At 40.3% G+C, this 16,738-nt stretch overlaps 3 protein-coding genes across 3 annotated transcripts; all 3 read right to left on the bottom strand.

Annotated features, from left to right (window-relative positions):
* Window positions 1–399: 399 nt before the first annotated feature.
* hwa (huluwa) lies at window positions 400–3,174 on the bottom strand. The gene is made up of 3 exons (XM_087174668.1): window positions 2,596–3,174; window positions 1,397–1,595; window positions 400–932 (listed from the first exon to the last, which is right to left on the bottom strand). Exons 1-3 carry the CDS (start codon window positions 3,172–3,174, stop codon window positions 766–768), a joined length of 945 nt encoding a protein of 314 aa, XP_087030794.1. The 3' UTR covers window positions 400–765.
* A 1,252-nt stretch (window positions 3,175–4,426) lies between these two features.
* On the bottom strand, window positions 4,427–7,699 carry LOC111656781 (dnaJ homolog subfamily B member 5). Its single transcript, XM_023408623.2, has 4 exons — window positions 7,477–7,699; window positions 6,554–6,812; window positions 5,636–6,189; window positions 4,427–4,660 (listed from the first exon to the last, which is right to left on the bottom strand). Exons 1-4 carry the CDS (start codon window positions 7,582–7,584, stop codon window positions 4,427–4,429), a joined length of 1,155 nt encoding a protein of 384 aa, XP_023264391.1. The 5' UTR covers window positions 7,585–7,699.
* A 4,807-nt stretch (window positions 7,700–12,506) lies between these two features.
* LOC147818987 (uncharacterized) lies at window positions 12,507–15,309 on the bottom strand. Its single transcript, XM_087174664.1, has 4 exons — window positions 15,218–15,309; window positions 13,825–13,864; window positions 13,640–13,654; window positions 12,507–13,068 (listed from the first exon to the last, which is right to left on the bottom strand). The coding sequence occupies exons 1-4, from the start codon at window positions 15,218–15,220 to the stop codon at window positions 12,575–12,577; spliced, it is 552 nt and encodes a 183-aa protein (XP_087030790.1). The 5' UTR covers window positions 15,221–15,309; the 3' UTR covers window positions 12,507–12,574.
* Between the last annotated feature and the right edge of the window lie 1,429 nt (window positions 15,310–16,738).

A 16,738-nucleotide genomic window follows, 5' to 3' on the forward strand; every position in this document is an offset into this window, starting at 1 on the left:
GAATTGCTGCAATCCTGCATGAGGGTTGTGATGAGGAGCTTTTGTTATACTTGGAATATCCCTCTTCAATGAATATTATTTTTGCTCGACTCCTTGAAAGGTTGCCTCTTGGTAGCTATGTCTTTTATATTGTATTTATAAAAAGCTACCATTAAGTGTTTAGTGATTATCCACTAATATTTCACAATGTAGTACAAGACAACACTAAAGGCTCCCTATCATGAAAAAACTCAAACACTAGCACTAACCACACCACAGTGCCTCCTGCTGGTGAGGAGCAGCACAAGACGCATCTAAATCAGAAAAATCCTTAAAATACTTATACATTGTCTATTTAGTGGAATAGACAGTAATCAATTGGCACTTAATCAAATCCTAAATTAGTCTTTATTGGTCAGAGTGAATCAAAACAAAACAAAAGCAGTGACTATAAATCAAATGTGTTGAATGTTTATGAAATCCAGAACTGGCTGAACAGCCCTGAAGTTACAAAATGGTGACAATAATTCACATGAACATAAGTGAAAGGTGCACAGTAAACATTTCACAGTAATGTCAGTGAAGGTGCATCATAAATATTTAACAATTTGAACTTTGCTGAGTGAAGACATTAAAAAAAATAGTAAAGTCATAGTGATTATTAGTGAGTCAATTTAAATACATCAATTAAATCAGTGTCTTTCTGAAAAAGAAATGTAAATAAGTTATTTAAATAAAATTAAATAAATAAGTAATAAAAATAAATAATCATTAAAAGTACTTATATCACACCCAGTACTGTTTAGTGTGTATTGCAGGCCTGTGGTGTTTATGTTTGGGGACATTATTCTGTTTGACGTAGCAGGGGTCATAATAATCCCACTCCAAAGCTGAGGCCAACACACCGTTGGACAGACCGTCACTGTCTGCAGACAAAATCCGCAGGGAGACACCTGAAAAGAATTCACGTTGCATGACGTTTAAACAAAATTAACACGGGTACAAATTTAAAACCTGCGAGTCCCTTTGTGTCACTTCATATATAACAAATTAAAGTGAAGCTGACAGCCTAGCACGTGGACACGTTCATATTCATTTGCTTAGAAAAAAGCTGCCTCAAATTATTTACAGTAGATTCACCCAATATTATAATATACTACTCAAATTCTTTAGATATAGAACCTATACAGTATTACATAGGGCATGTAACTGACTTCAATCAGTACTCCCCCTGACTTTTCCATTAAACCAGTAAAACTGCTCCCTGCACGACTTCATTCAGAAAGCAAGATGCTTCAAAATATAATCATACTGTGCTCCCAGTCTACCTGTTTTGGCCAGTTAGATGCAGCAGTAACATTGGTTATTAATGAGAGTCATATTGATTACAGTGCAGCTGAAGGAGACTGAAGCGTACCTGCACTTGCACCAAAGTCGCTGTCGAGTCCAGGACCCACTGCAGATGTGCTCAGGCAAGACATCTCTGAGGGTGGGTTGGTGTACTCACACTCCATATCTACTTTGTCAAACACGTGCACTGCAACACCTGGGTTCACATCTGTCAGCATCTCGTACGGGCTGCTCCGACAAATATAACCCACATGTTCTATCTCCTGCTGTGAGCAAAGGGAAAAAAAGAAAAGGAATAATGAAAGCTTTTACAGTTGTTGCTCTGTGCATTGACTTGTTTGGCATAAACCAGTCAGAACAGGGTGCAGTATAAGCAGTGACATTTATAAAGGCCTATTGAACACAGTGACTGACATGAGCTCTAAAAACTGCAGGAGAGAAGAAGCAAGGAGAGCTTTTGCACCAAAGATGAGATCAACAGAGAGACTGGATTCATTACTAGAAATGTGTGGGTGTCAAATATCTGACATGAATAAACTAAGATGTAAATGATTTAAATCAAAACCAGCCTACTAACCAATCAATATTATGCAACACAAACATGTAACTGACCAAGAAGAGACACTCGATATTATCACTTCAAAACATTATGATATTTTTTCTACATTTTACAACAATAAGTCAAAATATCTCTATTATGCGTTGACAATAAAATATGTGTACAGATCAGAATCAAACATTTTCAATATTCAAAATATAATGAAATTTGGAGTATCATCTTCACTGTGTAGCACAGCTGGACTACCAACCAGGCGACGTGGGCAACTGTCCCAGGGGCCACAGACAAAGGTATGACAGTAAGTTTGTGGTAACTCGAATAATTGAAACTTTGCGTGCTTATTATGGGACCCTGCAACACTGAAGTAAATATCAACAGACATAAAAAGGGCTTAAAGGTGGGTCCTGCTTGTTGAGGCCCAGAGTCAAAATCTAACACCTTCACTATTTTACCCAATTTTGTGCTCACATGGTGCATATTTAAGAATTTGTATTTAATCATATTACCATGGGAAACCCCTGTACACAATGACCAGAGAGGAAGAGTAGGTTAGGAGGGGGACTGCAGCTCATTTTTGCCCTGGGGGCCCTGGGCAGGTTATTCCGGCCAAGCTGTATGGTTCATTACTGGGATTTGAACCTGTCAATCTCCACTGTGAGAACAACTTCAACCTCTCTTCCTGGTTCGTTTAGGTGTTGATCACTCACCGTGGGAGAGTTTGGTGGAACTAGGTTCACTCTGGTTTCGGCCTCTGAGTCACTGGACTGCGGTAACAGTGGTGCGCTTCTACACCAGCCCGCCTTGCTGACGCTGTGAGTCCGTGAGCCGGAGGGCAGGTCAAGTCTTGGGGTGAAACCAGCTGCAGAGGAAGTGGCCCGGATGGTGCTCGGCGCCCTCAGGGACCCTGAGCCGGTGGCACCATCTGGTCTTAAGAGCCGAATCCTGTGATCCACCCCGACCCTCTCCCTGGATGAAGCCCTGGAAGAAGTGACAGGATGCGGCAGGACAGGCTCCGACACAGACATGTACGCTCTCCTCCCGGCCTGCAGCGAGGGTTCTCTGGTGACTCTTTGCAGGGTGGACTGTAAGAGCATCATCTCTGCGTCCTCTCGTTTCTGTCTGTTGTTGCTCTTTGACAGGATCAGTAACTTGTATCCCAGGAAGAGGCAGTTGAGCAGAAGCAGGATGACCACGCAGGGTATGAGCAGAAGGACGACTAAAGTCAGGTTTGTCACAGGGTAACCTTCTGTCAGATTTGATGGTGTGGTCTGACTTATGTGCGACATTTCATTCCAGAGGATTGAAAAGGTTAATTTTAGAGAATTGCTGACCTCAGCTGAGATCTCACGTTGTCTCTGAAAGCACAGGTGGTTTGATGTGTCAATCAATGTGGACTACTTTTGAGTTTGAAAGGATTTTTTGTATCTGACAACAACATGCCAGCCTGTTTGTCAAATGCATACAGTCTCCAAATGTTTGTTTGTGACTTTATCGCCCCTGTCTTCGTCATTGCGGACTAATACTCTGTGTTATCAAAGCAAAGGTTTGATCTGAGACCACTGGGTAACGCGCACTCAAGCTGGCAGCCACACAAATTACACAGCAGCAGGTGTGTCTCATTATTTGCAGGATGTGTCGCGTTGTCGTAGCAACCAATCACCGCTAGGTGGCAGCAGGTGGTCAGATCAGACTCCTGCATCACTGCATCTAAAAGCTCTGCAGTGAACTGGGAGATTTTCATGCACTGAATTGTGATTTTTATGGACTGCAATGTCTCAGAGTTTGTCGAGGACTTTTGTAGTCCACTTATTGACTTGCAAAATGCATGTTTATCACAAAAGAACAGTGGAGAACAGAAGTGAAATTATAGTTTTTATTTATTTTTCATGCTTCCAAATATGCCTATGTCAGGTAATAATACATCAACAGCTGGCTCATTGCAGAATATATACAAACATTTCAAATAATTCAATAGAACATTTGACAGATGAATCTCTCTTAGAGACAATGTTTTTGCATTTTGTACACAAAGTAGATCTTTGTACACAAGTACATTTTGCTATTGTAATAAATCAATGCAAAAGATCAGTCATATGAAAACCATATAACTATAATAAAGTTTTTGTTTTTTTACTTCACATTTCTACCATTCAGGTTTAAGTAAGTCTTTACAGACTTGAATAGCACACTGATATCCTGCTATAGGTTTGCAAGTATAACAGTACAGATAACCTTTTCATTCAAGACAAAGGCTATTGAGTCAATAGACGCCCTCAGATACCAAAGACCTTGTTCATCAGTTCTGAACTCACTGCTCATGTGGCATTGGTGCATCGTGCCTAATACCTGCAGAAAGTCTCCTCACAAAGTCCTGTCTGAACTACAACTCACGTCAGCGCTGCTTGCCATTTCCAAACACAAGAAGAGGTTGTGATTGGTTGTGATAGTTAGCACCTTGGGCAAGGCTGTGTTTGTGAATTGATAACAACATACACACATGGTGGAGCTGTGCCAATCCTGTGGTTTAAAGAAAGCAGGCTAACACTGGGCCAGGCTGTGCTTGATGATCTCGCGGGACTGCGGTGGGATCCTGTCGGGGAAGAGCACCTGGAACTCCACCACCAAGTCGCCTCTCTGGGACGGGCTCTTGGGCAGGGGCAGACCTTCGCCCCTCAGCCTCCGGACAGCACCAGGTTTGATAACGTCACTGCATGGTAGAGGCATCATCCGGTTGTCGAGTGTGGGGACGTTGACAGTGCAGCCACAGAGAGCCTGGAGACAAAAAAATGAATAAAAAGTTAGTCCTGTAGACCTGTTATATTTAGAACAAGTTTCATAATGGACTGGAATGAAGAACACTCAACAAAAAAATTAATTAAATGCCTGATCTATAAAAGTGTCGTGTTGCATAACAGATAAATATGGAGTCTCTGTCTTTCTAAAAGCATAAGGATTTTCACTTATGCAACAAACTGGTGTTACAGATGTTATAATCGCTGCTCTATTTACTGGCTGTGTGTGGGAGTTAAGTGCTTTAGTGACTGGAGGGAGCCATAGGAAGATGGAGGAGCTCTTTGAAATGCCAGTCTCTGTGACTGCTACCCTGCTAATCTGTGTGTGGGTTGGTAGAAGTGAGAGCCAGAGATTGAGCGAGCCAAAAAAAAAAAAAAAAGCCGCCTCCCTGCCTGCCTCGTACAGGCAGAGGAGTCTGCGGCTAACATAGTAGAGAGGGAGAGTGAAGTGCGATTCGTGGGGGCAGTCGGTGCTGAGGCTAAATTTAGCTCCTGCTCTCTCTCTCTCTACAGGGGCTGATGAGGTAACGGAGGCGTTGGCAGGCTACTGCTGCTGTTCTGTTAGCGGGGGTCTGTCAGCCCATTGTAAGCTGGGGGCTCAGATGCCCATAAGAGAACACTGTGTTCTGTCTTCAGACTACAATCAAATATTACCCTCCCTTCTTTTGGCAGAGACCAGACCTTCTGCCTTACGTTTTATTGATGCCTTTCAGTAATTGATTTCTTTTGGTATTTCAGAAAACGCATTATTCAACAGTTATATAAAGACAAGAAGTGGTTGACGGAGTTTAGCCTTTCTTTGAGTAGGTGTAAGTGGTTGGAAGAATTACCTAGTATATCTACGTATACACCAGTCATATGTTTCATAATATATCATTCATTTAGTCAGGAGTGATGGTCTCTGGGAGTCAAACTCTTAAGCCTGATAAACCCGATGTAAATGCAGAAAACTCACCTCTTTGAGGGTGATCTTGGCCGTGTAGACGATGTTGGAGCCCTCTCTCTTGTACTGAGAGTGCTCCTCATCCCTGAGAATGAAGGTGATGTCTGCAGGGGTGTTGTTGGGTGTCTCATCCCCCTCCCTGGGGAAGGTGATCTTGGTCCCCGCTTTCCAGCCTTTCTTCACCACCACATTTAGCACCTTGTCTTCAGATCGCAGGCTGCGGCCGTCGGGGTTGAGCCGGCTGCGGGTGATCTTCACGTGCTTGGTGCAGCCGTGCATCACATCATCAAGGGTCACCAGCAGATCGTGCACCACTGCATCGCCCTGCAGGCGTCGCTGGCCTCTTCGCAGCCCACCCTCATTGCCGGCAAACCCGCCCACGTGGCTGAAGGTGAACCGTCTGAAAGGGTTGAAGAGGTCATCTTCACCGTCATTTTCACTGCCAAAGAAGATGTCGAAGTGGTCGGAACCATGGAAGAAGGAGGAGAAGGTGGCATGGGGGTCGTTGGGGAAATTATTGCGGAAAACGTTGCCTTGGCCTGCCAGTGACATTCCATTTTTTAGGCCTAAAAACACAGAGAGAACACAAAAAGTTAAATTAAATTTCTGCACATTTGATGCTTTCATGCAAATTCTACCTTTACTAAACATCAGCTCTTTAGGAATATTCAGGAAAACTCTTCCACTGCTCCCTGAATAATTTATCAGCCCCACAGCTGTCTATGCTGCACATGTTTGGCTGGTTTAATAGGGGTGGTGGTGTTTTAATCACGATCCTCCTTCTGCACATCAGTATTTAGCATTGATGAAGACATGAACAGTTAATGCAGCAGCTTATGCCACGCCAATTAACCAGATGACAGTTACTCTTTAAGCTATTTAAGTCATGTAAATGAAGTCCCAACAGTGTCAAGTCTCCCTCACTCTCACCTTCTTCTCCAAACTGGTCATATATGCTTCTCTTCTTGGGGTCAGTCAGGATCTCGTAGGCCTCAGCGATCTCTTTGAACTTGTCCTCTGCATCAGCATCGCTGTTCTTGTCTGGGTGGAACTTGAGAGCCATCTTCCTGTAGGCCTTCTTGATCTCATCTTCATTGGATTCAGGGGCCACACCCAGGATTTTGTAGAAGTCCTTGCCTGTGGGTTTGATGGACAGGCAGGGTGTGTCCTGCTCAGACTTGCTGCTTTCCTGTAGAAGCAAAAACAGCCATGCAATCATTGAACCATTCATAAAACCCGGGTCAAACAATTCACTTTTTTTGTCTTTAAAGTCTTGAAATCTTTTTTGGCAATGATGTATGGTCTTCTCAAGGGTTAGATGCTTTGAAGGACTGAACAACTAATAGGCATGTAAATTAAAATATTCACCCCCTGGAATACAGCACAGAATGGCTGAGCAACCCCCACAGTAACTGATGTACAGCATCTATATAAATATGCAGCAGAATCAGCCCCGCAGCAAAAACACCAGTTTATCTCTCTGTGCTGCTATGCAATTGCACATCCCTGAATGCACAACACAACGTGACAGAAGGGGGGAAGTCGTGTGAGGGGCAAAAGACTTCCCCCCTCAACGACCGAGATTCTCTGCAGCGATTGGCTGAGCGGGAATCAGCGACTCTTGCATTTGAATGAAACCACGGCAACAGACACAAGATAGTGAGGATAAGTTATAGAGAAAGGTGCCGGTGGATCAGCGAATTAACTTATATAACGCGCTTTGTATGAAACGTAAGCATTCTAGCTGTGTATTTAACTTGATGCAATTTAAGTCATTAATCATTTAAGAGGCTTTAACAGAGAAGCACAAAATGAAAAGCTTGAAAAAGAAACTTTATGAGAAATGTACTTACCGCTGATGATGATGAGCCCGAGCTGTCGCCTCTGTGCATAACTCGCACTTTGCACTTGACATTGACATTTTTGTGCTTCATACCGAACTGTGTCCAGATGAGAACCATGATGCTCAGTTAGAAAGTTTTCTTTGTATTGTATTTGTGGGGCTACGTGTCGCTGTCCGGTCGCGCTGGTGCTGAAATCTCTCTGCTTCGTCCTGTCTGCTGCTGCTGCTGCTGCTGCTCTTCTCCTCTGCTCTCCTCGGCTCTCTGATAAATACCGCCGCGGCAGCTCCTTTACTATACACGCACCCACCCACGCAGCGTGACCGAGCTTTCCCCGGATCCGCCCATTTCTTCACGCGCGGCAGGGGATGCCGGTGTCCTCAGATTGCTCGGTGCAAGGCCATTGGTGCTCCTGCGATGATCACGCGGATGTTGCAGCCTCCTTCTCCATCTCGAGACTTGCTTCCGGAGTTCTTGAAGGCAGAGCCGAGCAGACAGTCACGACTCAGTACAGAGAGTACTTTTTTTTATTCAGACAGAACAGAACAGAACAGAACAACCAGACATACAAATATAAAAAAAACACCCTGCTGCTGCCCAGACAATCTCTAGACAGTCTCCCGCTCACTGATGGAGCCCCTGTCCTCAAGTGACTTCTTATGTAGGCTACATATTGTACATTTGAATATCACTTTCAAACATTTAACCTTTAACGTTGCTGTAGGTGAGAGAATGCATCAAAGTGAACAACCTGTTTCTTATTATAGCTATTTTAAGTAGCCTATAATTCTGCAGTGATACCTGAAGTTAAGCATGTGTACAGATTAGATTATGTGATCAGTAAGTATTTACATAGGGCTGACACAGTAACATGAACACCTATGCAGTCTAATGCATTTTAATGAAAAAGCAGTGGCAGAAGAAGACATCCAATAGATTCATGTAAAATACTCAATTGCAAGTAAAAGTAATGCATTCAAAATCCTACTAAAGTAAAAAGGCCTTTTTGACTGATGCATTCCTACACATCACATTGTTAGATTGTAAATATTGATGCATCAGCAGCCTTTTATTCTTATAGCTTGTCTAGGTGGAGCAGTTAGGTAGTTTAGTCCAGGGGTTCCCAACGCGGGGATTGAGCCCTCCAAAGAGTCACAAAAGGGGCCATGAGATGATTTTTAAATTTTTTACTTTGAATACTTATATTTAATCTATTAGTTCATTCTTGGGCAATTAACAGATGTGATATGTGATATCCCCTCTAATAAGACTAAAACAGATAAGGCTGAAGGCAAAGCTTATTATGCCCTTCTACATTCAAATATTACATTCCCCATATTCAAAGTAAATAAACCAATAAATAACTGGAAAGTTCCCGAAACAAACAAAGAAACAAACAAAAGATAATACAATTTTAAATAACAATGTAATGTCCAAAGGAAAACACATTTTAGACCATATTCTTGTACTTATTGAGTGAATTATATTTGAACACTTTCTTAGTAGCAAAGAACAAAAAACACAGCAACATAGCACACATTTGTTTTCATTCTCTAGCGTGGATGATGATGAAACTATCTGAGAAGTTTAGAGGACACATCACTCTTTGTTTGAACATCTAACAACTATTATCTGAAACAGCACCACTTGTTAAGTCTTTAACAGTGTTGTATTTTATAAGGTAAAAATCTTAATCTGAAAAGTAACCAGTAACTCTATAAACCTGGCAGAGTAGAAGTTTTAAGCTGTATATAATGAAAATACTCAACAATTTTTGTAGCTGTTCTCTGCTGTTGTGGATTGCATTATATCACATCCCCAAGCCCCCATAAATACAGAAGAGTTAGATGTTACGGAGAAAGAACCTAGAAATTTACCGCCACAAATTACAGCCTTAAAAGTTTCCATTGAGTACCACTTTAAATGTGTCCAGTTTTATTTCCTGTTGCTGAAATAAACTTGGACCCAAACGGTTGTGTTAATGGAGCTCCACTGAAAAGGTCAGTACGCTTTACAGAGGCAGTATTTAGTGAATGGTTGTTGCATCATTTGGACTGTGCAGGTGTTCATGTAATTGCATCCACCCCCGTAGTTCTGCATAGCAATAAAGTGCAGTACAGACCATTAATGCAAAACAATGCAAATGAGACACTTAATACCCTACAGCAAACAGCTGTAGAAGTTGTGTAACTGAAGGTGTTAAAAACTGAATGTGTTAAAAACCTTGTGTTGTCTGGTAAGAGTTCAAATATAGACAGGTGACAACTGACAGGAAAAACCAACATAAATTGTCTTAGTAAGGTGTTCGGCCAAAATGCAGCTGCAACTCCCAAAAGTACCTTTCAACCCCAGCTGCCACCCCAGTTTTGGACAGTCAAATTTAAAAATCTATAACTAAAAAGTTGTGGAGTGTCAGACGTTTACAAGAGTGAAACTCCGATGTCCGAGTGCAAGCGAATGCAGCATGAGATGACCGTCTTACGCTCGGCTACACCATTGTCTTCCAGACCCCCCTAAAGTGAAATCTCATTGGATATTTACAGGGCTGCCCCCACTCAGTAGCCAGCAAGCTAACAAACAACAGCAGACAAGCTAACACAGCCACAGAGAGAGAGGGGAGAAATGAGGAAAGAACAGCGCATCCTGCTTTGGACTTCTCACGACGATATTCATAACCTGGAATACTTTTATGACTCTAAACGTTACCACATTTAATTATGATGGTTATGATGCAAATTAAAGTTAAAGTATCTGCTATAGTGAAACAATGGTGCACAATCCAGAGAGATGATGTTCAGTTTCTCTGTCTCATACAGTCTATCCTCTGTCCACTGTTTCTTAGCACTGACATTATGGTTTCAGTACAGCACAGTATAAGTTTGTAGTATTTGGTTTTCCTCATTATAAAAATGCAAATTTATGATCCACACAAAAGGTTTTTGGATGTAAGTGTTTTCATGTAACATCAGACAACCCTCAATTCAACAAAAATATCCATCCCCTTTTCTTATCCTAATTCTCCCATAATAATTTCTGTGCAGTCCCTAACCAGTACAACTCCTTGTGAAGATAAAATAAGTAATCAGATAAAATCTCTTTGTGATGGCTCATTTAATATTTAAATATCTCACAGAACCACATACTCTTGTTGACTTAAAAGTAATCACAGGAAGGCCACTCGATGAAATTCAGCAAGTCATCTGCTTGAATGCCACTTTCACCCCCATTGACAAATAGTCATTATTTCTATTTAGAGATCATACTACACATACTGCAGGATTACGGCAGAGATCCGACTGTGCAGCCAGTAGTGCAGCCAATGGATAATGGATATGGAAATCAGTGTCACAGGGAGCGTACATACATGGCAATGCTTCCTCTGCTGGGATGCTTCATACATCCAATGGAGGATGGAATTTCCTGGGGATTCTCCTTTCGTCGTACAGGAAGCAGCAGACAAATTTGGTTTGCACATGATGAGCCAGGAGCGTCACGCACCAGATAGCAGCTCTACCTTACTATTCACAGATTGAACAGGATAGAGTGAATCAGAACAGCCTCTTTCACAACGCTCATTCGTCCTGCCCACGGGAACAGTCTGACTGTGTGCTTGGCCTGTTTATCACACATTCACACCCTCTCTCATAGAAACACATACAACAGTGCCTGTCAGTCTCAGATATAATAATGCTAATTAAAGCACCAAGCTGCACTGGCACGGTTATTGTTAGGCAGTGAGAAAGTGGACAGCTCACATGCAGCCGGTTGTTCTTATGGTGTTTACTGTTATTACATGTTCAGTAGTGTCTGCAATGAACAGCCACTATCTTTTGGTGACCAGGGCCTCCTCAGAAATGTTTAACTGCTTTATTATTAATATTCAAATTTGTGCCTTTATAGGTAGAGTATTGTGGTATATGGTATAGAGAACTGAGTCAAAGGCTGAGAATTAGCTTGGTTTGCAGATTTGGTGTATGGTTTTGTTCTTTGAGTGACAGGTTTCAAAATTTATGTGATATATTAAGATTTTGTGTGTAAGTAGTTTTAAAAAAAACTGTAAATCGGTTTCATCACATCATTAACAAAGTTATTGTACTTTGTGTGTACACAAAGTATGAACACGTTTGTGTGTTGTGTGTAAACTATGACTGTGCTCCACCTCCATAGGGGGCAGCATTTCACATCTTCGCCCCCGTCTAGTAAATCACATTGTTGTTTTAGATTTTAGACAATTAGTTTAGATCATACAAGTTATTTATATTCAAACATGTTAGGTCTATTGTGTATATGTATAATGAATAGTAAGGATAGATATTAATAGGCTAAAATAAATACAGTATAAATATTGACATGAATATGCTAAATATATACAGAATGTGAACACTAGTAACAGTAGGAATATTATGAAATGTAAATGCAAGAAAATGAGCAGTAAACAACTAGAGGTATGATAAAAAATTCAATGTACAAACTCAAGTAAGGCATAACCCTGTTATATGCAACAGTATCAATGATTCCTGGACATTTAAAGTCGTCTCATCAACGCTATGCAGAAGACAGAGACGTTAGGGAAGGGTTGGGAGCTCAGACTGCTGCTAACCTTTGTTTTGATTGTTTCTCTGGTCAGGTTTTTACCGGCAGCCGAATTATCCATAGAATTGTCCTTTCTCAAACTGGTAAACGAATAATGTAGTTTCACTTTAAAAATCAGAGATTAACCGACAATCTTCAGCAGACACAGGACATGACGTCTCCAGTGGCCGAGAGCTGACCTGTCTAACATCTACTCAGCTTTTTTCTCTGATAACTTAAGATCCAGATGTCTGATGACTTAAATCCTTCATCTGGTTAAAATGTCCAGTTGAAAACCACCAAGGTGTATAAAGTGTATGTGACTTAAACCTAGATAAAAGTAAATTTTGAGCTCCTGGCAGGCATTAAAATCTTTTAATTCATTAAGTTTGAGAATTGCTGGAACATTTGAGAAATTGTACCCAACTCAAAAAATATATGACATAGCTCAAGACATTTTTAGACATTTTAATGTACACAATTTACATATTATAACTTCAATTTGTGCACAGAGCTGTATTCGGCACTAAGTCACAATCTACAATAAAGACATTTCAAACCCAGTCCCAAAGAATGAAAAGCTTATTTTAGGGCCAATGGAAAAGCTTGTTCCCAGCAACTTTGCTTGGAAGCCTGTCACACCAACACTAATACCAGTGTCTAAGGACAGACCGACTGTCGCCTTTATAGGACCAGCAGTGACTGAAGCACTGACCAATTCTGCTTTTGCATAGGCTGCGGCACCGAGAGACCCAACAGAGGCTCCAGCTCCAATGCAGACATTGGGCCCCTTGACCTCAGCATCAAAAACACTCAGTTCAGCTCGAGCATGGCCCAGTCCTGCAGCAGCGTGAAATCCTGCACTGGGAATACGCTTTCCAGGTTTGTCCTCAAATCCCTCTCTATATTTCTTGCCATGTGCATAGTCGCCAACAACAAAGGCTTTTTTAGGCCGGTCATAGGTGTCGATCACGTCCGCTAGTCCGAGTAGACGAACAGAAGCTTCCACACCTCCTTTCACATTAATATGTCCTGCAAGCAAAGAAATTTCATCTCAAAGATGACTAAAGATGATGTTACCTGTAGAAAGATATTTTTGGTGTGGAGATTGCAAGAATACTACAGTAATATTTTAGAAAAAAATATGTACTATTATGAGAATTATGTAAAATCATATTTCAAAAGTAATACTTTGATAAAAAAAAATATTGTTATATTCAATAATATAATTATGACAAAATATAAAGCATTGGGCTTTAATCGTTTTTCACAGCCATTAACTTCTGTCTCGGGGAAGTCCTTGCTCTGCTCTAGCTGTACCCTGCTATGTCACTAAGAAATCATCTTCAGTTCAATATGACTGACAGTAAAACAAATGGAACCAAATGGAACCAACAGCACAGGAGTAAAAATAGTATTTGACTGAAAATAAGAAAAACATAAAACAAAACAGTTAAAAGATATTTTACTTCATATACTTTAATAATACACTTTGTCACTTTATGAACACTTTATCACTTGTCTATTATGCTTCATGATCACATTGTCTTGTGTGTCATCTTCTGTTTTTTTTCACCAATAAGAAAAGAAAAGAATTACTTACCTGTAGCTTTCACGTCTGAAAAAAATAAAATACAATTTTACTTATTAAGATAAGTTAATTTTTTACATTTCCTTACATTCATAAAAGTGAAATGAAACTTGTCAAATGGACAATTATTCTATTATGGAATTGACAGATGTGACATTTTGTAGTGCATATTGTCCATGTGAACATAAACTACATACCTTTCTTTACCTTCTCCCACTTGATCTTTTGACATTTACCCTGAAAGAAAAAGAAAATTTGAAATAAACTGTTAGTTTCCCTGTGGGACCTGCCTCAAGTGGAATGAATGTGCAGAGGCTACAATCCTCGCTGCAGTCGGCCCCGGTTCAAGTCCTGCTTCGGACAAGCCCTTTGCTGCATGTCGTTCCCCCTCTCTCTGCCTCCCGGTTTCCTGTCTCTCTCTACTGCACTGCCAATAAAGGCATAAAAGGCCCAAAAAATATATAAAAAAAACAATGAATATGAGATACAGTAATGTTTCATTTCATTTTAAGAAATGAGACTTGACTATAGCTCAGTGATTGTTTCAGGTTGGAGCTGTAGGCTGAACACTGAGCTTCAAAAAAGTGCAGTTTGGTCAATAGTGTAAAATGCCATCATACTAGGGATGGGCGATATGGCCAAAAATCCATATCACGATATACACAGCAGCCTTTTGCGATAACGATATGTATCACGATACATATATTATATAATAAAATCATTTCAGAACAGGTGACTTTCTCACAAAAATAAAAAGCTTGAACTGTAGTTTAATCCTTTTCAAATACCCAATAATATGTGTAATATCTAATCGTGTTGCATTCAGAGGACTCATTCATCTCTCGTAACGTAATGTAATGTGAAAAAGGCACCAGTTAACACGGTCACCAGTTCAACCGAAACACCTGCACTCAGGGGTACATGGCTGAAGATAAATGTTGGTTTCACAGATGAAATTAACAACTGCAGCCGCAACATTAGTTTTTCTGAATGTAAAGTGAAGCTTCATGTTTTCACTGGACTGAACAACAGCGTTTCCTCTGGGGCTGCAACATGTTATAAGTATATATAACACAATATAAATAAATATATATGTATTTAAATAAACAGATCAGTCTATATTGAATTTCATTTTATGTTATTAAGTAAGAAATACGTTTGGGGTTTTATTATATCTACATTACAGAATCAATAACATCATTTAGTGCCTCTTTGCCATTAAGCTACACCCAGTATGCCTTGTGATTGCGTGATCAACATGCGTTATCGTGATAGGGGATATAATTCAAATCTCTATCGTAGGCCATTTTTTAATCGTTTATATCGTATATCCTAAAGGAGTTTTTTTAAATCGAAAACAACTGGTCCTGACCAGTCCTAGCCTGGTCAGATGCGTACACGAACTGATGAAGCCTCTTGGATGAGAGGTGAAACGTCTTCCCAGACAAATAACCTAGTCCAGTTGTTTTCGATTTAAAAAAACTCCTTTAGGATACTATGACCTGGACAAATGAGAATATACACAGGCCTATATCGTATATCGTTTATATCGCACATTCCTACATCATACTATAAAGTAAACTTACTTACCATAATGATATTGTGTGCCGTGTGAAAGATGTTATACCAGCTGAACTGCTGTACTAACTGCTTCCATTCGGGGGGGAAAAATATACCAACTACAAAAGTGTGTGTGTGTGTGTGTGTGTGTGTGTGTGTACTTACAGGGACGTAAGACACTGCCTGTGACTGAGAAAGAAACTGAAAGTATGAAACAAGCTTCAACAACAGAACAACAGTTTCAGAACAAAGGTTCAATCATAAAGACAAAGAAGGATAAAAAGTGAGTGAAGATAAAACACAAATGCAATACAGTTTAACAGCAACACAAACTGCTGCCTCCAACAAAAAAATGATAAAAAAACAAACAAATGAATAATTATTTCATTAATTTAAAAGAAGATAAATATTTGAACTGATTACAGAACACCTAACAACACCTAACCTGCTGATGTTTAAATTTAATATCAGCACTATATGTAAACACTACATGTTTATGCTAGGAGAAGAGGTGCCAGACATCAGGCGGGAACCGCACCCGTTCGTGTTTATAACGGTCAGTTTTCCCTGGATGGATGTGGGGACATTCCATTTCCGAGAAACAGATCTCCATCCTGTGGAAAAGAAAGTAAAAGTAAAAAGGCTGTTAGGCCTGCATCGGACAGCCCTTAGCTGCATGGCATTCCCCCTCTCTCTGTCTCCCCATTTCCTGTCTCTCTCTACTGCACTGTCAATAAAGGCACAAAAAAGCCCGTACAACAGCACACTAACAGCCCCATGCCCAGATTTGGGACGTTTTCAAAGTGTTACACTATGACCCCTTCAGATTCAGATTCAGATTTAGTCTTTCCTGTTATTATTCTTTGTCTTACCTCTGTCAAGCTGTAATTAACTGTAACTAACAAAACTAAAAGATTGTTAATTTTTTTTAACATTATTAATGATGGACATGGGAAACAATGACATCCTTGGAACATTTAAGTAACACTGAATCTAAAAATATGTTTATCATTTATTTGTGTTCAGATTGAGGGAGTTATGACTCTACTTTTTAAAGTACTGGCATATTTACGGTATTGGTATATTTATAGTACTTGACATGTTTCCCATAAATGTGACCATTCTGACTCTACAGATCATGCTAAAGTAACATGATTTTGTGGCTCATTCATGTTTCAGCAGAAATAAAATAATGTTCTCATCTATATTGCTCTAAAGTCATTGAAAAAAGAAAAGCACACAACATAACATGAAACCAAACATCCATTTATGAAAAAATATGAAACTCACCATCTTTAACTCTGATCTCAAACTCCTTGTATGAATCTACAAATGGGAATCTGGACAAACCACACATGTACCATCATCAGTCAGATTTGGTCAGCTGCCTGATGCTCACAAGAAGATTTTTACAAATAAAATCTGTGGCTTTTTAGCCAAGTTAGCGCATTGACTCTTGGGATGACTGTGGCGCAGTTGGTTGGTTGGATGGATGGTGTGGATGGTTTGATCTAATGCCACCATTAGTTTCACATTTTTGTCTTGGAGTGA

Source organism: Seriola lalandi, unplaced genomic scaffold, assembly GCF_002814215.2.
Source record: "Seriola lalandi dorsalis isolate HSWRI2012SDOR001 ecotype SW California unplaced genomic scaffold, Sedor1 jcf7180002054370, whole genome shotgun sequence".
Taxonomy (NCBI): domain Eukaryota; kingdom Metazoa; phylum Chordata; class Actinopteri; order Carangiformes; family Carangidae; genus Seriola; species Seriola lalandi.